The sequence below is a fragment of the Trichechus manatus genome, unplaced genomic scaffold (genome assembly GCF_000243295.1).
Source record: "Trichechus manatus latirostris isolate Lorelei unplaced genomic scaffold, TriManLat1.0 scaffold00009, whole genome shotgun sequence".
Lineage (NCBI taxonomy): Eukaryota > Metazoa > Chordata > Mammalia > Sirenia > Trichechidae > Trichechus > Trichechus manatus.
The window spans coordinates 34,232,197-34,256,066 of record NW_004443945.1 but is presented as its reverse complement, the minus strand read 5'-3'; the positions used below and the strand labels follow the sequence as shown (position 1 = coordinate 34,256,066).

Here is a 23,870-nt window from a genome sequence, read left to right as displayed (position 1 = left end):
ATCCCTCCTGGAGTACCCAAAGGTTAGTAACTTTCTGGCTTGCTGTGATCATGTGACAGCCACTCTGTGTGGAGGGGCTGCTCCCACTGAGAGTTACAGCCACTCTTCTAGAAATGAGCAACAACAGTAACTGCACATAAGAAGAATTCATTTGATAGACTGTAGTTTTGTGGGGATATATGCCATTTAAATATGGCTGCGCTATTGACAACTGCAGCCCCCACAGGCCTCTATGCTGTATACAACATGTTGGAGACTTGTCAGCGATGAGAAAGAGATTAGGCACGACTTGTTTTCCCAAACCTATTGTCCTGTTACTGTTTGGCTTGTTTACCTGAATTCCTTCTCCCTTGCCCGAAACTTATTGTTACTCACCCAAAGCCCATTGTTCTGTTGTTTGCTTCACTGCTTGCTGTATTGACTATAAATAAACCCTGGGACTGAAGCCAGGGTTCGACTCCTCAGAGTGACCCTCCTGGCCCCACTTCTCTGTAAGAGTTGTCTCCACCGTACCAACAACCGTCGCAGCTGTGACATAGTTTGATGGTGTTTGATTTTTAAGAGAGAGTTAATAATCAAAATATACTACTACTTTTTCTATGTTAATAAAACCACAATTCAGCCTCACAGAAACTGAGAGGCAAGGATTCCTGTCAATCTAATAGTCCAGCAACCTTCCCAGATGTTTTAGAGCCCACTTTACATTCATAGGGAGTCCCTAGGTGCTGCAAACAGTTAACACCCTTGGCTGCTAACTGAAAGGCGGACAGTTGGCGTCCACCCAGAGGCATCTCAGAAAATGGGCCTGGTGATCTACTTCAGAAAAATTAGCCACTGAAAACCCTAGGGAGTACAGTTCTACTCTGATACACATGAGGTCACCATGAGTTGGAGTCAACTCTACAGCTTCTAGTTTTACATTCATAGGCCTTTGTACCAACTCTTAGTACTTATCAACTTCATATCCCCACAACCTAGTGAAGAGTGTCATAGCAACTCTGAGTCCTACTCTTGAGTTAATATCCTAAAATCATGCAAAAAATCAAAATTATTTCACTGGCCCCAAAAGAGACTGTGTTGCTATATAGGCACCAACAAAAGGTTCTTCTTAAATACAAACTACATTTTGTGATGGCCCTAGAAACCTAAAATAACTCATTTCTGGTCTTTTGCTTAGAAATGCATTGTGACATCAACCAAAACACCCATATACACACAGATACACAATTTTCTAGAATCTTAGAACAAAAACCAAAAAAACATACAATCCCATTGCCATCAAATTCATTCCGACTCACAGAGATTCTATACGGACAGAGTAGAACTGCCCCATAGGGTTTCTAAGGCTATAAATCTTTACTGAAGCAGACTGCCACATCTTTCTCCCTTACAGGGTAGCTAGTGGGTTTGAGCCACCGACCTTTCAATTAGTAGTGAAGCACTCAACCACTGCGGCCACAAGGGGTCCTTAGAATCTTAGAACAAGTGAAGTTTAAACATGGATCATATTTGTGTGGCACTGACAGAAATAAGTAGTAAATAATGAATGACAGCAACATTACATAAATTTACATTAATTTTATTATTTATCTATAGGTTTTAAGTATAAGTAATGTGCTGTCAAGGCTGATGTAATTGTGTAAAACTATACCCTGTTCCCTATTTTTACCACTAATACAAAGGTCTTAGAGACTACAGGGTGGAAGTCTCCTTCTCCCTTTTGTAGGGAAGTCCCTTGAAGGACATTAATTCTGTCCCCACCTCAAAACAGTGCCCACTTATCTTTTAGGCATAGTAGACACAGTGTCTCCAGTTCACAGTAATTTTACAGGTCCACAAAAATGTTTTAATTTCTTTTAAAATCAGGAGAAAAAGGAACTTTTAGGTCAAAGAAAATGTTTATATAAGATTGCCTTTATACCAATGCTGTCATAAAATATTATACATACATTCTGTGGAAGAAGGGACCTACGAAGACAAAAAAATGCCTAGGGCTTATGAAAGTTATAATGCTGCCTTCCCTCAAAAATGTCCTTTGCTCACTATCAAAAATGCCAAGTTCCTTTTTTCAGCTGGGGAAAGTTCTCACTTCTTCACAAGAAATTCTCTTTGTTTTACTGGATTCCCCTTAGAAAAGTTTGAATTTTTGAAAGTTTGATTATTTTCAATCAGTATGCACCCAACTAGGAAGTTCCTTCCCCAAAGTTAGATTTTGAAAGAAGAATAGTAGAAAGAGGTGATGAGAACTTCATATGAGATCCTATAACTTTATAACCCAGACTAATGAAATAAAATGTACTCTCCCAGGCTCTGTGGACTGCAGGCAAAGGAAACGGTCGTGCATCTTTCTCTCTGTATTCCACGACCGTACAGCAGGGGGAGCGTGGCTTTCAGCACACGGGGCTGCTCGCTCCTCAGCTCAGCAAGGACCGTATCCCTATTTGCCCCAAGGTCATAGCTCTTAACTGAGCTTGCCAGCCCTGGGCCAGGGATACCAGGGCGTGACCCTTCCGGACTGGGGACCCTGGCGGGGATGGGGCCTATAGGGCAAGGCAGGAGGGCTCTGAAGCTAGGGATGCGATCACAATGCGGCCAGGGGATCAAAGGCAAAGGGGCCCGGGTCCCAAGCCGTCAGCGCCGCCGCCAGACTCCGCGCCGGTAGGGGGATGGGGTGCGTGTAGACGCTCCGCACCACAGTCGGACGGAGGAGTGCGGGAGCCGCCGCGGCCGCGCGCGCCGAAAGCGCGGAGGGTAGCTCCCCACCCGGGGGACCTGGGCCCGGGCCGCGAGCCGAGGACAGCCCGGACGACAGGAGAAGAGCTCCCGAACCAGCCGAGGGCCCGCCGAGAGGGCGTTTTCCCCGCCCCCAGCGCCTCGCCTGCCTGGCCCACTCCGAGCGCAGGGAGATCACCTCCTCCCGTCACCTCTCCCCGTCGCCCGGATCCACCCGGGGCCCCCGCCCTCGGGTCGCCCGCGAGTACCAAGTTGGCGGGAGCCTATAAAAGCCCGTGGCGGCGCGACCGCGGACACCGTGCAGACGCCCGAACAGCCGCCGCGAGCCCCGCGCCAACTCCTGCTCTGTCCGGACCGCCGGCGCGACCATGTCCCATCACTGGGGATACGGCAAGCACAACGGTGAGTGCGCGCCGCGGCAGCCGGCTGAGCGGCGACCCCGGCCCGGCCCCGCTCCGCAGTGCCCGCACCTGCTGTTTACCGAGGCCGCGGGGATCCGGGAAGGCGCAGGTGCGCTCCGGGCGCCCGCCCCGCCGGCGGCTCCCCATGCCGGGGATGCCCCCATCGCTGCAGCCCGGAGGCCACTGTCGAGGAATCCCGCGTCCGGCGGCGGCGCTCTGGGCCCGGGGAAGGGGGAAGCGCAGCCCCGACAGCCGGTTCCCGCGACTGTCCCCCGGACCCTGGAGGAAATGCAAAAGATTGTAACAGAAAATTTTAGTTCTTGATCCCAGAGAAATTAGGGGACGCCCCTCTCCCACCCTACCCCCCTGTCAGTCTCAGCACCACCTGTGGCTAAGGCCCTCAGCACCAACTGTCCCGGGGCATTTTCTCGGGCTGGTTTGATTCCATGAGGTTGATTTCTGAGGTTTTCCTACATTTCTCGACTTCCAGTATTAAGGGGTCACCAGAAACAGGGCTTTATCACGTCCACAGATCTGTGTTCTCCCAACACAGCCGAGGAAAGAGACGTGTCTGGGAGTGTGGCGCCTCCCAGGTGGTGTGGGGGTGTGGTGCCTCCCAGGCGGTACGGGGGTGCGGTGCGCCCCAGGTGGTCTGGATTGTGACTTGACCATTAAATGAAGGGTGCCCGGGCTGAGCATAACTTAGTCCTTATATCCAGACTCAGCCAGGCAACTAGGGAGGAATCTGAACCTGCTAGAATATGAGAGTTGCATACCCTAAATCCTAATAACAAGCCCTGAGGTAGTGTCCGCCAAATTCCAGTTGCGGCATTTCAGAAAAACGACAATAAAAATAGCTAGTATCATATGCCTCTCAAAATTTGTTCTAAGAGCTTTACTTGCATTGATTTTAATTCTTACAACCCTCCACGAGGTAGATGTTATTATTACCCCATTTTACAAATGAGAAAACTGAGGCACAGAGGTTAAGTGTCTTTCCAGAGCTGTTAACATCGTGCCACCAAAATTGGAACCGAGGCAGATTGGCTTCAGAATCATTGCCATTTTCTAGAGCTCCCGAAGTGCCCTTCTTCATACAGGGGGATTCACGTGTGTCTTCTCACCCCCAGGGCCCGAGTTCTGGCATGAGAGCTTCCCCATTGCCAAGGGAGAGCGCCAGTCCCCTATTGACATTGATACCAAAGCAGCCAAGTATGACCCTGCCCTGAAACCTCTGTGCATTTCCTATGAGCACGCAACTTCTCGGAGGATCTTGAACAATGGTCACTCTTTCAACGTGGAGTTTGATGACTCTCAGGACAAATCAGGTCAGTGTTTAAAAAATAACCGTGGCCTTTTAGCCAATAGTTGCTTCCCTTGATCAAGGGGAGGAGTCAGGAGTAGCGGCAGAAAATCCCCTAATACTACAGTTTGTCTCAGTATTCTAAGATGCCACTCAGGTAATCTTCATCGGATCCCAGACTCTGAGAAGAAGGCTAATTACTTTGAAGTGGCTGGGGTTGTTTCTCCCTTGCAAAGTGCCTGACTGCTATGTAGGGCATTGAAGAACTGGATATGACTATGTAATGTCACAAAAGGCAAAGGACCCTGGCAAAAAAGATTAGCAGTGATGAGGTTTGCAAATATTGAACTTTGAAGATTCTTCTTAAAATGTTATTTTCCGATGTTGATGCCTATCCAACAAAAAGTATATCTTAGTTTTATCTTCAAGGTAGTAATGAGAAGAGTGATTAAAAACCGGACAATTTAAAATATTGAAATTCTTGGAAACGTTAATATTTTGCAGTATTGGGCTAGTGTGATAAAGGTGGCAGTGTAATCTTGCTATCTATGCAGCTATTCACTCCCCTAAGGAAGATGTTTTAGAGTTGGTTTGCATACCTGAAGTATTACTAACAAAACTAATTACCATAATTTATTTGTAGTAGAGCTGTTTACAGGATGTCCACTGAATGCTTCTTTTTTCTTATTTAGAAATAGGAGAACAATCCCATTCAGACATAGTAGCAGACCTCTTTGCTCAGTGGTTGATTTAATTGCGAGTGCCCTATTTTCCCGAGTGCTTTCCTCTGAAGGTTGTTGAATGAATGGTACTGCAAACACATCTGTTTGGTGTCGGTGCAGGGGTGGGGGCAGTTGGAGGGAAATGAAAAAAAGATAAAGAAAACATGTACTACTGCTATCAAAGTTTTGGAGTAATGTATTATACACTATCATTATGGCTCAATATAGTCAAGTGGACTATTCTTTTTCAGTAGCTGTATATTTGGAGTCCCTGGGAGAGCAAGTGTTTATTTCACTGAGCTGTTTACCAATAAGTTGGAGGTTCCAGTCCACCCAGAGGCATCTCAGAAGAAAGGCTTAGCAGTCAGCTTTGGAAAAAAGTAGCCATTGAAACCCTACGGAACACAGCTTTACTCTGACACACATGGGATTTCCAGGAGTTGAAACTGACTTCACATCAACTGGTTTATATAATATATTCAGTCTAGCTTTGGGGAAAAAAATTTTTCTTAACCTCTCAACCCCACCTTTAAATTTTTTTTTTTTTTAACATTTGGCTTTCTGAAACAATGATTCAGGAAGACAAGTCATTGGGGGAATAATATGGAGATCATCTGAGAAACATTTTCAACCTACTTGTGTCCTGTGTGCACCCTTCCCCAGTACACACACACACACACACTCACATATTCTGGCATAGTATCATGATTTATTAGAATCAGGTTAAGGATGTACATTGACAATACTCCTTAAGTGATTCTGCTACACTGCCTTCCCAAGCATGCCTCTCACCCTAAAGAAACAGTGGTCAAATTATTTCAATTAAGTATAAAGAAAACAATTTCTTCCACGTAAAGAATATATTCAGATTTAGATTATAATATAACAAGGTAAGGGTATTGTGCATTTGGAAAGGATGTTATGAAATTACATGTTCAGTTACTTTAAAACCAAAAGAAGTAAGCTAGTCTGTAGCTGTTAACTTTTTTTAAAAAAAGATCACAATGAATGTATGTTTTAGTGTCTGCCAATAAAAATTATTGTTTTCAATGATACCTACCAAATTATAAACCTCACTGGATGCTGTTGGATGCTTAGTCTTTTTTTGGAACAATGAGAAGACAAATGTCTAATAAATGGAACCAGATAAAGTAAAATTTCCTAAATTACTTACAAATTTGATAATGAAATAAATTGTTCCAGTAATATATATTACTGCAAAGTGAATTTCAGCATATAGTCTGGTGGCTGCAAGTTCCAGCTGTGCCACTAACTAACCCAGTGATCCTGGGAATGATAGTAACTTAATCTAAGTTTTGCTTTTCTCAACTGTAAAATTGGGGTAACAGTAGTGTCTTCCATAGGGGAAGGATTAAACCGGGTGTATTGTCCATCTCTTGTTGTTGGATGCCGTCAAGTTGATCTGACTCTTAGTGACTCCATGCGACAGAGTAGAACTGCCCCATAATGTTTTCTAGGCTGTAATCTTTAGCCCTGGTGGCAAAGTGGTTAAGAGGTCAGCTGCTAACCAAAAGGTCGGCAGTTCGAGTTCATCAGCCACTCCTTGGAAACCCTACAGGGCAGTTCTACTCAATCCTATAGGGTTGCTCTAAGTCGGAATCGACTCGATGTTAACAGGTTTAGTTTTGGGTTAATCTATACGGAAGCAGATTGCCAGGTCTTTCTCACTGGTTGGGTTCGAAACACCAACCCTTAGGTTAGTAGCCGAACGCCTAACTATTGCACCACCAGGGGTCCTTGTTTTCCATCTAGTTCTTAAGAAAAACAATAAAATAAAAAGATGGTACTAACACCAAATTAAATTCAAGATGAGCTAAGCATCATAAGGGCAGGATGGAGGTCTGGTCTCCTTCCTGTATCCCTAGAGGTCGTGCTGGGGATACCTAAACTAGAAAGACAGAGAAACAGTAAACACCAACATCATTTTCATAAGTACAAAAAAAAAAAAGAAAAGGAAGAATGTCAAGGAACTATGAAAACATGAAAGAAGCTTAGAAGTCTGCCTGAATTAATACAGGTAAAGAAGGTAAAGAAGGCTTACGCTGATGCATGAAGGATTTTGATGTTTTGGAGGAGACTCCAGGCAAAAAGAAATAGGAAACACCAGGGGACATTAAGACAGTACAGTATGTGTTCTAGACAGGCGAGTAGGTATAACAAAAACAAGGTGAGGGATGAGTATTAGAAAGACTTGCTGCCCGTTATGTATATAAGACTCCTTTATAATTTTGCTTGTACCTCTTTGACATTTTCAGTTGTTTTAATTAAACAAGCAAGAGTTCCCCCCCACCCCGAATGCAGAATATATTAAAATGTTGATAATAAGGGGAAACATATCTACAGAATAAATTTAAAAAATTATACCATGGCAAAAAACACCCTTTAGCTGCTGCTGCTTTTTTTTTTTTTTTTTTAAGAATCCTCCACTCTCAAAGCTAGAACAGTAGAGATACTGTAGTCAAACCCACTTAAAATAAACTTGAAGAAACGGAAGGCTAAAGAGTTTAAATAACGTGCTAGTTGTCTCATTCCTACTTTGTTGTGGTGAGACTTAATGGCAATCATTTAAAAATAGAATTTGAATAGGAATCTTTGAGTAACAACCATAGCTGACTTTTAGTTTGTGCATATCGTGTTTTTAAAAACTGATGCACTTTTCTGGACATTTATGTCTAGAAGTAATTTACGCATTTTAGCTACTCCTCAATTTGTTTTAAATCAACAATTTAACATATCTTTTTGTTAGGAGTTATTTTTATAGTGTTCATATTTTAAGATACCCATTTCATCATATTTCCTGCATTTAAATGCTTCATTTCATTTGCACTTTTTTTTCCCTCATTGAGATTTCAGCCTCTAGAGAATCTCATAGATTCAGGTTTTCCAATATGTTCTAAATGTTATACCCAAATTTAAGTACTTGGGTATTAGGAACTGACCTGGTTTAACTTATTGCTTTAAGCTTGAAAAAGCCATAAATACAGAATTAATAGCTTTAACTAGAAGCTTGGGTTAAAGTTCTCATCAATCTTTTAAATTCCTTTAAAAATAAGCCATCTTAAATTAATGAAAAATTGCCAATCCTGTTAATTTTTTTTTTAATTATTGAAAAATAACTCTCCCTGCTTGAGATCTTTTATTATGCACTTTATCTGGGAGAAAAGAATGGTCAAATTATTAACTCCTACTACCTTATTAACTTTTATTAATGAATTTGCAACTCTCCTGCTTATTGCCAAGTTAGGGGCAAATAACACTGAACACTTTTGTTTGAATTATTGGGCCAACACATCTACAGCTCCTGTCTTGTCTCTTTTTTTCTTTTTTTAGAAATTGGAATATGTTTGTTTGTTATTTCAAGAAAAGAGGAGGAAGGAAGCTGAATGAGTTTACCTGTGTACATTTCAAGCAGACCATTCATTATCTGTATGACATAATGGATCTTAATACCTGAATCCTGCTTAATTTTCAGGGACTTGTTTTTGGAGCATAAAATTTTCCTTCCACAAGCAATTGTAAGTTAAAAGAAAACTAACAAATGAAAGGAATGATCATGAACACTGTTAGTATTGTCAGCATAATTCTAAGTATCTATAGAACTGACCAGGTTTTCTAAAACACAGTAGTTATGTTTGTATCAAAAGAATTTTTTTTTTACTCCTGTGTGATTGCCATCTAGCTGAAACTAGCAACTTCTTTTATCTTGAATTTTGATTGTGTTTACTCTGATGAAAGTGGCAGCTTTTTCTCATGGCATTTGTTTTCTTAACTTTAGGATTATTGGCTGCTGCCAAAAGGCAATATAGTAATGCATGATTTCAGTATTTCCAAATTACTCATAGAGAAGATTGTTCAACTCCTGGAAGTGCTGTGTTTTCAGTAGAATTTATTCATTTACTTATTAATAGGAAAGCACTTGAACTTTATTTTTAAACGAAGAGTTATCGGGAAAAGTTGATTTGTATTTTGCATTTAAGAGAGATTCTTCACATTCACTAAGGTCTTTAGTTTGTTATTTGGATGCATCTTAAATTAAGTAGTAATAGTAAGTCATTACGAAGAAAAAATTTTAAAGGGTTGACTTTTCAATTTGTGTAGGTAGTCTGATTTATTTCAATAATACTGAAGTGAATCTCTTAATTTTCACAAATAACATGTAATTTACATAATTTTCCCAAATAATATGTATAGGAAGACAGACTATTCTACAACATTTTGTGCTTATTTTGTGTTTACATGTATAGTAGTATGTGTAATGATGACCAGTCATGAAAATTAACGTCAGCGGGGGCTCTTTGTGTTAAGATTTGAATTTATGTTAAGTTTTGGGAGTCTCGACAAAGACTTTAGAGTAGAAAACTCCATTTATGTATCCCCCATCTCTCATGGAACACAATTCTGTGATACAGTACATCATTGACTCTTTAAAGCCCCACTAATATGGCTGGATTTTACGGAGAAAAAATATGCAGTCAGCTATTTCTGCTAACTTAAAAATATTTTTGCATTAGAAAAACAGGTATCATTTTAAATTTGGATAGTTCAGAAAATGGCATGTAGTAATCAAAATAAATAATGAAGTGGAACCAGAATATAGCCTAAATCCCTATCTTTTAACCAAACTGTTGTCATTTCTATTTCTCAAACAGATATGCTACCTTTATTATAGAGTTATGGCAATTTATGGCTCTCACAATGTTTTTGAGGAGCTTCAATGACTAAATTCTCTGCTAAGCATTTGCTGAGGAATAACCAGCTAGCTAACTATTTGAAGAAGGTCAGGAATGCTGCTTTCTCTATTGATTAAATTTTAAGGATTTCATAACCTTTCCTAATTACCATGGGCTTCTAATCTACATGGCAGCATACTTTTATTTTAACAGGAGCTGAAACAGGTGTCTGGTGATAGTAGATTAGCACAGAATGTGTTTAATCATTGAACCCAGAGCATTTTTTAGTATTAGCAAGCCTTATTTAATAAAAGCTGATACGCACTCTTCCCTAATTTGAAATCGTCTCTGAAACAAGTAAAAATTGAAATGTCCTCTGAAATAAATAAATGAGGATTGAATTTTAAGGTCTGCAAAGGAGAGACTAAGAATAAGAAATAGCAGTAAACTTTATTCTCATTAGAATTTAAGATCCTGGTGTGATTCTTCACAGGGGAGGGAAGATACATTTAGAAAGATCAGTTATCTCAGATGCTTAATGTGATTAATTAATTTTGCTATTTGGTGGAGTTAAGGATGTTACAAATAGTATTTGCTTGTTATGATCATCAGTTGGTTAATAGCTTTTGAAAGCTATTATAAAGGACTTTTTTCAGTATCATTTTATTTCATAAACATATATTTCATTTTTAAGGGTATATTATTATGAAACAAACGGGAGGGAAGTTCTTTCATTTTTCAAAAAGCCTAGTGTTGAGGCTAATTCTTTACTTAGAGAATTAACTGATACAATAAACTTGTACAATAAGTAGTTTTATGCTTCAAGAGATGTGATTTGAATCAGAATATATCACAATTTGTGTTTCTTTAAAAGATCTGTTATAACACCATTCATAATTTGTTCTTTCTTTTTCCCTTTTTTCTCCTGCCTGTTGTAAGGCAGGGCTGGCAACCAGAAGTCATGCTGTCAGGAGCCATACAAAGGCCCTATTTCCTAAATATCTTCCAGCCAGTTTTATCTTTTACTTTGAATAGATGAACGGATGTGGACAAAACCAGTAGAAATGATTTTGTTCAGTACTGTGGACTAAGCCTTAGTCTGGACTTAATTTTCACACAGAGAAAATGTTATGAGGGCATAAATTTGTGTATGTATATATTGTATGTGTATGTGTGTGCGCGTATGTGTGCGCGTGTGCGTGTGTGTGTGCGTGTGTGTGCGTGTGTGTGTGTATATATATATATATAAAAAACAGAGTGAAACATTGCCTGCCCCTGTGTCATCCTAATGATCGTTGGTATGTTTCAGTCCATTGTTGTGGCTTTTATGTCAGTTCATCTCATTGAGGGTTTCCCTTCTTTTTGCTGACCCTCTGCTTTACCAAACACAATGTCCTTTTGCAGTGATCGGTCTTTCCTGATGATATGTCCAAAATAAGCAAGCCAAAGTCTCCGCATCCTTGCTTCTAAGTAGCATTCTGGTTGTATTTCTTCTGAGATTGATTTTTTTTTTTTAAGTGCTGAAAGGAGGACCCCTCGATGGCAGTTATAGGTTGCTACAGTTTCACTTTCACTGGGGTTCATCTGATGGACAAGGTTCTGAGCACACAGTGGATAAAAAGCAATATGCTGCAGAGGTAAGAAATGCTTTTTTATCTTTATATGAAAATTTCCAGTTTCTTTAGAAATTGTTATTTAGCCTTAATTTCAAAATAAACTTAATTTTGTAAATGCAGTTCAATCTAAGTGAACCAAGTCTTTTACAAAGAACCTTCACGTTTACTTCTTATAGTCTTTATTTGAGATATTACATTAAAGTCTGAAAGACCTTTTCTACTGCCTCCAAAGACACCATTTGCCAAAAAAAAAAAAAAAAAAAGTAAAATTGTACGATCCTGTTAATCTTGGCACAGTGGTTAAGAGCTTGGCTGCCAACCAAAAGGTCAGCAGTTCAACTCTACCAGCCACTCCTAGGAAACCTTATGGAGCATTTCTACTCTGTCCTATAGGGTTTTTGTGAGTTGGAATCTTTTATTAATCTTATAAAGGAGCCCTGGTGGCACAGTGGTTAAGAGCTTGGCTGCCAACCAAAAGGTCAACAGTTCGAATCCACCAGCCACTCCTAGGAAACATTATGGAGCATTTCTACTCTGTCCTATAGGGTTGTTGTGAGTCGGAATTGACTCAATGGCAACAGATTTGGTCTTTTTTTTTTTTTTTTGGTTAATATAAAACTAGAAATAAAATTGGGCCTCCCTTCAAAAATAGGTGTTTCTTTTTCTTAGAATTATTGATGAAATTACCTGCTATTATGCCAAGTAGTGGATAATTAGAATTAAAATAAAGGACAAGTTTATATTTAAAATTATTCACATTTTCACTTTCTTTAGCAACCTAGCTATGAAGAAAAAATCCTTGGATAAAATCTGTGGTCTTTTATTATGTGAGTCATTCGTAGTTTATTTGTGATTTTTTTCTCCTGTGTCTTCAGCTTCACTTGGTTCATTGGAACACCAAATACGGGAAATTTGAAAAAGCTATGCAACATCCTGATGGACTGGCTGTTTTGGGTATTTTTCTGAAGGTAAGTTGATGGCCTAATTCTTTTTTTCCTGTTTTCAAGAAAGACTGATCAGACAGAACATTCATAACAAACAAGACATTCTACAAAAAAGCCTGGGAAATGCCTTTGACTTTGAGGTATTTTCAGTCTTATTTTCCATTCCACATTTACTTGAGGAGATCTGGTGGTGCAGTTGTCGGAGCACCTGGCTGCTAATGAAAAGGTCGGTGGTTCAAACTCACCAGCCTCTCTGTGGGAGAAAGCTGTGGCAGTCTGCTTCCCATAAAGATTTACAGCCTTGGAAACCCTATGGAGCAGTTCTACTGTGTCCTATGGGTCCATATTTACTATTAACAGTGAAATGGAGGACAAGAAGACAATTTGAGACATATTTATTAGGTACTGTTTGGATGTGAATGTGAAGGACATAAAGAGGTATAGTTTGGATATCCAACAGGGTTTTGTAATTCAACCGAATCCTGTTGTTATCTTGTGCCATCGAGTCGATTCTGACTCATGGCAACCCCATATGTTACAGAGTAGAACTGCTCCATAGGGCTTTCTTATCTGTAATCTTCATGGTAGCAGATTGCCAGGACTTTTCACACCCACCGCCTACATTTTGGTTACCAACCGAGCGCCAATTATTTGCACCAACTAGGGACCTTCAGCCTAATCCTAGATAGGACTATTTCACAATCAAAAAAAAAAAAAGCCAGTTGCCCTTGAGTTGATTTGGCTCATGATGATTTAATGCGTGTCACGTGCTAAATTAAGGTTAGGTTTTGAAGAAGTAAAGACAGTAACTGTCCAGTTTTGGAGAATTTCGGATAACAGTGGGACATACAGGTGGACCTGCCCTCTAATAGTTGTCAAGGGGAGTGGAGAATATTCATGGGTCCTAATACATGTGTGGAGGTGGAAGCTATGATTGTGTATGAAATCATACAAGGAAAGCAAGGAGAGAGAATAAAGCTGCTGAGGATGCAACTCTGAGAAACTCCAAAGTATATGTGATTTGAGGCAGTGAAATAGGTGCCAATTAAATGAATAAAAAAGAATACAAGAGTAAAGGGAAATTTAGAGGCTGTACAGCATAAGGAAAACAAAAGTATAGGGAACTTTAAAAGGATGTAGACAATAGTGTAAAATCCTACAATAAATTTAAGATAAGCACTTGAAGAGTATTTTTTGCAGATGACAGTTGGAGGCCAGTGGGGATTTTTGAAAGTGTTGTTTCCGAGGTGCAAGCAGGGCAGGCTGGAGATTCACTGAAAGTAGGACCATCTATGGCATCAGTGTAGTCAGGCTAAGACTGATGGGTGGCATTGATAAATTGATGGATTTTGGTTTTCTATATGGAGAAATTTTATGATAAAGCTGCCCCAATCAAAATTGACACAGTACCAACTGGATTATGGTATCTTGTCCCTTGTGTTTTTCTACAGATTGGCAGTGCTAAACCAGGCCTTCAGAAAGTCATTGATATGCTGGATTCCATTAAAACAAAGGTAAAGTTGAATTTTCTGTCACCTCCGAAAAAACTCCATTGCCATCGAGTCGATTCTGACTCATAGTGACGCTGTAGGACAGAGTAGAACAGCCCCATAGGGTTTCCAAGGAGGAGGTGGTGGATTTGAACTGCTGACCTTTTGGTTAGCAGCCGTAGCTCTTAACCACTGCACCACCAGGGTTCCTCATTAGGTACCTATTTCCCATACTCTGTTCGTTTTCAAAAATTCTTTTGATTAAATTGAATGGGCTCTTTGGCAGGTGGTGTTCGGATGAGCAGTAAATAAAGATAAAACATTGATTATATAATTAATTAACTTTTTCTATATCCAAAATTGATCCTAATACTAGAATAATTCTGAGACTTGTGTTTAATCTTGTTTCTCATCTCTGAAACAATGTATGCAAGATACAGAGAATCTTACAGTGGTTGCAAGGAAGCTGAAAGGGCCTCTGGTCAAATTATTCACTTATTCACATAGCAAATATATATTGAATACTTACTACATACCAGTCAGTTTGCTAACCCAAGGGACACAAGGGTGAACAAGACAAACAAGGCCCTGCTTCATAGAGTTTTATATTCTATGACTTCTTTGAATTCATCCTTCCTATGTTTAAATCCTCTCACAGCATAGCTCTGCTGAGATCATTGAGCATCGGCTTAAACATTGCAGTTACTTCCCATGATGGGGAATCCTTGCTTTAGAAGGCTCATCCTCAAATGAAAGTAGCATCTATTTTCTGAAAAACTCACACATTACTTGTAGCTTGATCCCCTTGAATCATATACAATAAGCCAGTTCCCCCCTTCCAGATGACTCTACTCTGTCCCTAGTAGCCCCTCACCCCCAGGCTAATTATCTTCAGTTCCCTTTAACTGTTGTTAAATGACCTGGTTATGTGTCTTTGAAACAACCTTGTCACTCTTCCAGTAACTCATTCCTGTTTTCATCTATTGATTCAAAAGTATAGGGTCCGGAACTAAAGGCATTTCTTAATTCTGATCTGACTATCAAAGAGGATAGCAAGACAATCACCTCCACGTCAAAGATACCATATTTCTGTTACAGCAACCTAAAATTACATCATTTTAATGGCAGCAGTCTGACTTTCAATACTGTATGTGATTGGTTTATGACTTAGTGGCAAATATAAGAGATTAGAGGACAAGATGAGAAATGGACATATGAAAATAATAATCAGATTTTCTTGCTCATATCTGCCAGTCTCTATTTTCAAGTCAAATGTCTTATGTTAATTTTTTTCATTTTATCTGTCAGTGAATATGGAACCTGTCTTTAAGAAAAGCTTTATGGCTGTCAGAGGGGAATATCCCTATTTATATTTCCTGCTCCCCTGCCTTCCCCCGACTCTGATCATGTGGCATTTTTAACCTGTGTATTTGTTTGCCTTTTTCAGGGTAAAAGTGCCGAATTCATTAACTTTGATCCTTGTGGCCTCCTTCCTGGAAGCTTAGACTACTGGACCTATCCAGGCTCACTGACCACCCCTCCGCTTCTGGAATGTGTAATCTGGATTGTGCTGAAGGAACCCATCAGCGTCAGCAGTGAGCAGGTCAGTTTCTAATGAGAAGTCTGTTGAGAGAGGAGGAACATTTAGTCCAGGCAGAATAGGTTGGCCTTTGAAGTCAGACAGACCTGGGATTTAATCCTCCTTCTGCTGTTCCTAGCTGTAGAACCTAGTGCCTATGACAGTGCCTGGCAAATAAATGGCATTCAATAAATACTTGTTATTAACTACAGTACCTTAGGCAGCTTGTTTAGTCTGTAAAATTGGATAGCCATTGTGAAGATTAAATGAGAAAGAGGTCTCTCACCTAATAAATCCTGTTTTGTAACCCATGATGAAATCGAGGCCCAGAGAAATGAGATTTCATATTCAAGGTTACATAGATATCAGGGATAATTTCCAGCCCACTACTCACTCATCAGAACTCATTGCAATTTTATTTATATCAGGATGCATTTCTGAATGCTAACAAACGTAATAGTCATCCCTTGGAGAAACAGTATCTATCAAAACTCACTCTGGGTTGGATTAGAGGCATAGACCAGAGACTCCTACTTTCAACATGCATTGTAGTTTGTGATGTTCAAGTGATTAATGCAGCTCAGTCACTGAGTATCCATGAAAATGAGTATAAATGAATTTTTCCTTGGTAGGATCCGTAAGAGCTTGGATCCTGGGTAATTTAAGGAGATTTAAATCTACAAATAGAGCTAAAACATTTTAACATTTGAGTTTGGAATCATAGAAGTTTAGAGCTGGAATGTGCAATAGGGATTGCATTGTCCAACCTTCTCATTTTATAGATAAGCAGTCTGAGGTACAGGGAAATTCCTATTCCTGTGTTCTGTGTTTTCATTTAACTTATGTACCACAGTATTTTATATCTTTCTTTAAAGAAAATCTACTTCTAACAGTGAAAATTTACCTTAGTATCTCAAAGGGGGCCAAAGAAAACCAGTATGCTCGACTGGTATGTGACTTGAAAATTGGCCTCATAGTCTTAAAATACTTGAGCAGTCTCCTTGAAGTAGTAGCATAAGAAAAGATTACAATGCCACTTCTTATTTGTAAATGTAGTGTTTGAATTTCAATCTAAAGCATGAAAATTATTTTTCCTTCCTTCACTGGAAGCAAACCAGCTTTGAAATCCATAGCCTGACATGGAGAGCTGTTATAATGAATGATTTATTGTGTACCCACACACACACCCATATACACATATGTACATACAGGTAAGGGCAATTGAACCTACTCCATTGGTCCATGTGCGCTGAATTTGCCCTTTAAGATAGAAAGTGGTGTTAAGCTAGATATATTAACTGTGTCTATGGACAAAATGCCAATAGGGATATTTTTCATATCATATAACAAGGAGTCAGGAGGTAGGGAGGTACTGAGTCAGTACATCAGGGTTTTGGTTCCTCCTTTTTGTAATTCCATTGGCTTTGCCTCTCCCATCTGCAGCTTCATCCTCAAGGTAGTTGCAAGAGCAGTTTGAGCATCACAGCCGGATACAACCATGCCCAGAGCAGGAAGGGATCAGCTCTTCCATTGGTTTCCTAAGAGCAGGGAGGCCTTTCCAGAAGTCCACTAGCAGAACTTTATCTCACTGGCTAGCTTGCTCCTTGCCCACTTCTAAACCAGTTCCTGGCAGGGAAATATGGTCACTGTTATGGATTGAATTGTGTTCCCCAAAAATATGTGTTGTAAATCCTAACCTCTATGCCTGTGGTTGGCGCCCTGATGGCACAGTGGTGAAGAGCTTGGCTGCTAACCAAAAGGTCAGCAGTTGGAATCCACAAGCCACTCCTTGGAAACCGTATGGGGCAGTTCTACTCTGTCCTGTAGGGTCACTATGAGTTGGAATTGACCCGATAGCAGTGGGTTGTTTTTTTGGTTACGCCTGTGGTTATAATCTCATTTGGGAATGGGTCGTCTTTGTTCTGTTAATGAGACAGGATTAGTATAGAGTGTGTCTTGAGTCAATCTCTTTTTTTGAGATGTAAAAGAGATTAAACAAGCAAGAGAGAAGCAGAGATGGGTGAAGAGAGATGCCAAGCCACATGAAAATTGCCCAGGAGCAGAAGCTCAGAGACAAGGACCTTTGTCCAGAGCCGACAGAGAGAAAAGCCTTCCCCTAGAGCCAACACCCTGAATTGGGACTTCTAGCCTTCTGAACTGTGAGAAAATAAATTTGTGTTTCTTAAAGCCACCTACTGGTGCTATTTCTATTATAGCAGTGCTGGATAACTAGAATTGGTTGATGTTCAGCCATTTCAGGAAGTAGTATATGATCAAAAACCAATGGTATGAAGGAAGAAATCCAAGCTTCACGGAAGGCATTGGCGAAAAACAAGGCTCCAGGAGTTGACGGGATGCCAACTGAGATATTTCAACAAACGTTGCAGTGCTGGAAGTGCTTCATTCATCTGTGCCAAGAAATTTGGAGGACAACTGCCTGGCCAGCTGACTGAAAGAGAGCCATATTTGTGCCCATTTCAAAGAAATGGAATGAAATGTGGAAATTATCAAACAATATCATACACAAGTAAAATTATGCTGAAAATCATTCAAAAGCAGTTGCAGCAGTACATCGACAGGGAACTACCAGAAATTCAGTTTGTATTCAGAAGAGGATGTGGAACAAGGGCTGTCATTGCTGATGTCAGAGGGATCGTGGTTGAAAGCAGAGAATGCCAGAAAGATGTTTATCTGTGTTTTATTGACTATGCAAAGGCATTCGACTGTGTGGATCATAACAAATTATGGATAACATTGAGAAGAATAGGAATTTCAGAACTCTTAATTGTTCTCATGAGGAACCTGTATACAGACCAAAAGGTAGTTGTTGGAACAGAACAAGGGGATACTATGTGGTTTAAAGTCAGGAAAGGTGTGTAACAGGGTTGTATCTTTTCACCATACTTATTCAATCTGTATGCTGAGCAAATAATCTGAGAAGCTGGACTATATAAAGAAGAACAGGGCATCAGGATTGGAGAAAGACTCATTAACAACCTGTGATATGCAGATGAAACAACCTTGCTTGCTGAAAGTGGAGAGGACTTGAAGTACTTACTGATGAAGATCAGACTGCAGCCTTCAGTATGAATTGCACCTCAACATAAAGAAAACAAAAATTCTCACAACTGGACCAATAAACAAGATCATGATAAATGGAGAAAATATTGAAGTTGTCAAGGATTTCATTTTACTTGGATCCACAATCAATGCCTATGGCAGCAGCAGTAAAGAAGTCAAATTTTCATTGGGCAAATCTATTGCAAGTGGTCTCTTTAAAGTGTTAAAAAGCAAGAACGTCACTTTGAGGACTAAGGCGTGCCCAAACGAAACCATGGTATTTTCAATTGCCTCATATGCATGTGAAAGCTGGACAATTGATGCCTTTGAATTATGGTTTTGCCAAACAATATTGAATATACCATGGACTGCCAAAAGAACCAACAAATCTGTCTTGGAGAAGTATAGCCAGAATGCTCATTAGAAGCAAGGATGGCAAGACTTTGTCTCACATACTTTGGACATGTTATCAGGAGGGACCAGTCCCTGGAGAAGGACATCATGCTTGGTAAATTAGAGAGTCATCAAAAAAGAGGAAGACCCTCAATGAGATGAATTGACACAGTGGCTGCAAGGATGGGTTCAAGCATAATAACGACTGTGAGGATGGCGCAGGAGCGAGCAGTGTTTCCTTTTGTTGTACATGGGGTCGCTATGAGTCGGAACTGACTCAGCGGCACCTAACAACACAACAGATAACTAAGATAGTCACCATGATCCTTTAAGACCTATACAAATTTACCCCCCTGAGGATCAAAGGGAGGGCAGGTGTATGTTAATGAGAAAGTATGGGGGTGGGGAGGGTTGTTGTTAGGTAAGCAATAGAAAATGGTCTGCTGTATTCTGCCACCTTTATTTTGTATTCTCAGGCTTTGTATCTCTAATGCTGAAATAATGAACCAACTTGTGATCAGGGTAAGAATGTAATTCAGTTGGCAGGGTGACGAGTAGAAATCAGACATACTGGTTTGGTAAAAAATTTGATCTGATGGCACTTTATAAACAGATTCGAAGTCTTTCAGATTACTGGGATTCTATTGTAAAAAACCAATCTCCAGATGCCATTAGAAATTTCCTTGCATTGCATAAAAATAGTCATCATGTATGTTACCCCATAGCTGACCTGCGTTGAAGGTGACTTTATAGGGGTGATTAAGGGAATGTTAATGGACAGCAGAGATCACGTTAAAGTCTATTGGTTTATTTTAAAAAAAAAAACAACCTGTTGCCATCAATTCAATGCTGACTCATAGCAACCCTTTAGGACAGAGTAGAACTGCCCCATAGGGTTTCCAAGGAGTGGCTGGTGGATTCAAACTGTCGACGTTTTTGTTAGCAGCCAAGCTCTTAACCACTGTGCCACCAGGGCACCATTGATTTATGGGAGCCTGTATTACCTCCCAACCACTCTCTTCACTTAGATCAAGTCTTGCTTAGGAAAACGCAAGTACCACTTGGGGAAAAAAGACCTTGAAGAAGGGGGAGACGGATTGAGGATTACTAGTGTCACAGATTCGGGCCAGGAAACTGAAACAGTCTAAAAGGGAACAAAAAGTAACCATTGGTAAGGGTTTGAAAACCCAGCTTGGGCAAATTCGTTCTGATGTTTCTGTATATTTAGGCAAAAATGCCAGCTCATTACTCTGCCCCTGGAGCTTGCAGATCTAGGACCACTTTATCTTATTGTACAGATGCTGTAGTTTGTCTCCCCTGGGTCAGAAAACAAAACTTCAATTTGGATCTAGAATTATTATTATTTTGCATCTCTGAAGTATGATTTTATAGGCTTTTGCTGTTTGATTTTAAAATTAAAAGAAGACAAACTCATTAAAAATTTCCTTCTAATGACACCAACAGTTTTATATATAAATTTTGCTTGTTATGTGAAAACATACATATATAATCTATATGTAATTATATACCTGTTGAGAATCTAATAGAATTTTGAATCTAATAGAGTCATTGACATGGTACTGCAAACATTAGGGAATGTATTTCAAGATATAACATAAGCACATAAGTGAGTATGAATGTGAGACTCATTTTTTTAATTTTTAATTTTGCCTTCTAGATGTTGAAATTCCGTAATCTTTACTTCAACGAGGAGGGCGAACCTGAAGAACTGATGGTGGACAACTGGCGTCCGGTTCAACCACTGAAAAACAGGCAAATCAAAGCTTCCTTCACATAAGATGGTCCCAGAGCTGGTGTCCAAATATTGAATCTTCACATATTTCCCTTTAGTTTAAGCAGGTCCCACAGCCAGTATCCAAATAACGAATCTCTGGGTGTTTCCCTTTAGCTAAGCACAAATCAACATTGGTGATTTGGACTCTCACTGCTTTGCATCTGGTTTTCTAGACCCTTCATCTCTCACCTGACTTACTAATAAAATCTGAAGAGCTGGACCAGTTGTCATGCTTGACAGAATTGCTGTGACTGGTGCTTTGCTTAACAGCTGTAGCTTTTCTGTAACAGAGAATATAATACAAAGAATAGGAATAAAATACCTTGACTTTGTTCACAGTACACAGGGTTAAGAGTACCTGCAATTGTTCACTAAAATGCTATTTTAAAAACCTAGGAAAGCAGAATGGTTGAGAGCAAATTCTTGTCATGAGGTAAATTGAGGTATGTAAGGTAAATCGGGTAAAATAGTCATGATTCTATGTAATGTAAATCAGATAAAGTAAACGTTCATGATTCTAAGATGTTATATTAAAAAAAGCTTAAAATTCTTATACATTTGTAGCAATGTTATCTTAAATACGAATTATGTTGTAATTTAGTAACTTTTGAACTACCAAGATGTAAATGAAGTATTATCTATAAAAATTGTTATAATCAAAGTTGTGATACAGAGTATATTTCCACTCAGATAATATATCATAAATTAATAAATATTGTATTTTAGATATATTCTCTAATAAAAAATAACAAAATTCTATTTTGAAGTATTTTGTTGTATCCTGGGCAAATGAGTAATAATAGAGAGGCAAATGTCTACTTTTATCATTCATATGCCTCCTTCTATTCATATAATGGAGTCTCCATAAAAGGAAAAATCCTGAAGGTCATTTACTGTGGGCTCACTATTTGCCAAGCACTGTTTTAAGGGCTTCCAGAATATTAACTCACGCAATCCTCATGACAGTCCTCTGAGAATTAATCCTGAAGAGCAGAGAGAAGAACAGATCACATTTAAAAGTAACAAGGTGGAGAAGGGGGAAGAAGTATATACATGCTGAATCAACATAAACTCCATGGAAATAAAATCAGTAAAGGTCCATTTTATTCACAAAGGAAATTCAAATGATACTCAAAAGTAAGAGAATAATTTGAATCCTGGAAACACAGATTCTACCTATTTAAGAAAGGACAAGAAGAGAGGATGAGACTTAATGGTCTGACAGAGTCTAGAGGAACCGCCAAAACTATGGCCCCGGACACTCTGCTAACCCAGAACTGAAACCATTCCCGAAGCCCACTTTTTAGACAAAGATTAAACAGACCTATAAAACAAAAAATTAATACATGTGAGGAATGTGCTTCTTGGTTCAATCAAATATGAGACCAAATGGGCAACTTCTGATCAACGGCAGGATGAGAAGGTAGGAAGGGACAGGAACTGGACGAATGGACACAGGGAACCTGGGGTGGAAAGGGGGAGCGTGCTGTCACGTGGGGATTGCAACCAATGTCACAAAACAATATGTGTATAAATTTTTGAATGAGAAATTAACAAGCAGTAAACTTACACCTAAAGCACAATAAAAAAAAAAAGGATAAATGAAATAAAAATCTCCAACTATTATGCCTGTATCCCGACCATGGAGTAAGTGCTTGGCTAATGAGTCATTCTGAAAACCTGAGTTTAAAATACAACTCAGATTCTACCCCTCAGGGCATAAAAACTCTTTGCTACTTTAGATAGAAATTTTCTAAACTCACACTCTTAACGGCTTTTCCAAAGAATTACACTGAGATTTACATAGGAGAAAGATCATAAGCTTCAGAGTTTGAAGACTTGTTTTGAATACCAGCTTTTCCCCACCTTTCTGATCCTTGGTGTAAAGAGAGGATAACATTGAGTGCTGTTAAAACTATAATGTCTGGTGCATAGTAGGTATTCAAAAATAGTTCTTTTTACTTTCTGGAGACCTGGTGACACAGTGGTTAAGAGCTACATTTGCTAACCAAAAATGTCAGCAGTTTGAATCCACCAGCCAATCCTTGGAAATCCTATGGGACAGTTCTACTCTGTCCCATAGGGTTGCTATGAGTTGGAATTGACTTGACAGCAATGAGTTTGGTTTTGCTGTGATTTTACTTTTTTAAAAATGATTTTGTCAACCATTTTGTCAACTTTTTCTTAGTTGTTTTCTAGAATGAGCATTCCCCCCTAATTCATTGTTTATTGTTTGGATTTGAGACTCACATAACAATCTTAAATAGAATTGTATATAAACTAAAAGCAAACCTTTAGATGAGTTGCTGAGAGCCTCTTCTGAATATATAATGAAGAGTTTAATTCATGAATATTTTCACATATTACTTTTCAGCTATATGCTGAACCAGAAACTTGTCAACAACTGAAGTCTATATATAGGTGGATTATTATGTACTTGGTACATAATAGATGGTCTTCAAATATTGATTGAACAAATGAAAATATGTTTATGTCACTCTGAGCCAGAATTAAATTTAATAAGGAGATATAAATGTTTAAAAAAGTTTTGTGTAACAAAGTTTTTGCTGTATTTATAATGTGCCATAGATTATCCTTACTTTTTCTACCAAAATATCATTTAAGACAAAGAAGTATATCTGTAGGACTCAGGTAGAGCTTGAAGCAGACCATCGCTTCTTTAAAGTTTCGTGTTTTATTAAATATTATTCAAATTTTACATTCTACTTTGTACTATAAAACTACATTCTTTATTTTTCAAATTTATTGTAGTAGGATATATATAACAAAAAGTTTGACATTTTAGCCATTCTTAAGTGTATGACTCAGTAACAATTATATTCACCATGTTGTGCTACCACCATCACTACACATTAGTTTGTAATATAAATGTTTTAAATTAATAAAATTAGCACCTGGGGATGATGTGCCATGTTTATCCTGCAGTGTAACATTTCCTCTGGCAGTCAGGTGCACCCTCTAGGTCCCAGGTAGCCCCCATTTGAGATGAACAAATAAAATAATGTTGAGAGGCAGGAAATAACAATTTAATATTAAAGACTTAGGATTTTTATTACATTTATTTCTCATGGACAATCAGTATTTTTAAATGAAGTGTGCACCTTGATACCTTAATGGATATT

General features: G+C 39.2%; 1 protein-coding gene across 1 annotated transcript; it reads left to right on the top strand.

Annotated features, from left to right (window-relative positions):
- The first annotated feature begins 2,923 nt into the window (after window positions 1-2,923).
- Window positions 2,924-21,409, top strand: CA2 (carbonic anhydrase 2). The gene is made up of 7 exons (XM_023725895.1): window positions 2,924-3,135; window positions 4,265-4,462; window positions 11,369-11,487; window positions 12,342-12,434; window positions 13,862-13,924; window positions 15,348-15,503; window positions 20,611-21,409. Exons 1-7 carry the CDS (start codon window positions 3,102-3,104, stop codon window positions 20,728-20,730), a joined length of 783 nt encoding a protein of 260 aa, XP_023581663.1. The 5' UTR covers window positions 2,924-3,101; the 3' UTR covers window positions 20,731-21,409.
- Window positions 21,410-23,870: the final 2,461 nt, after the last annotated feature.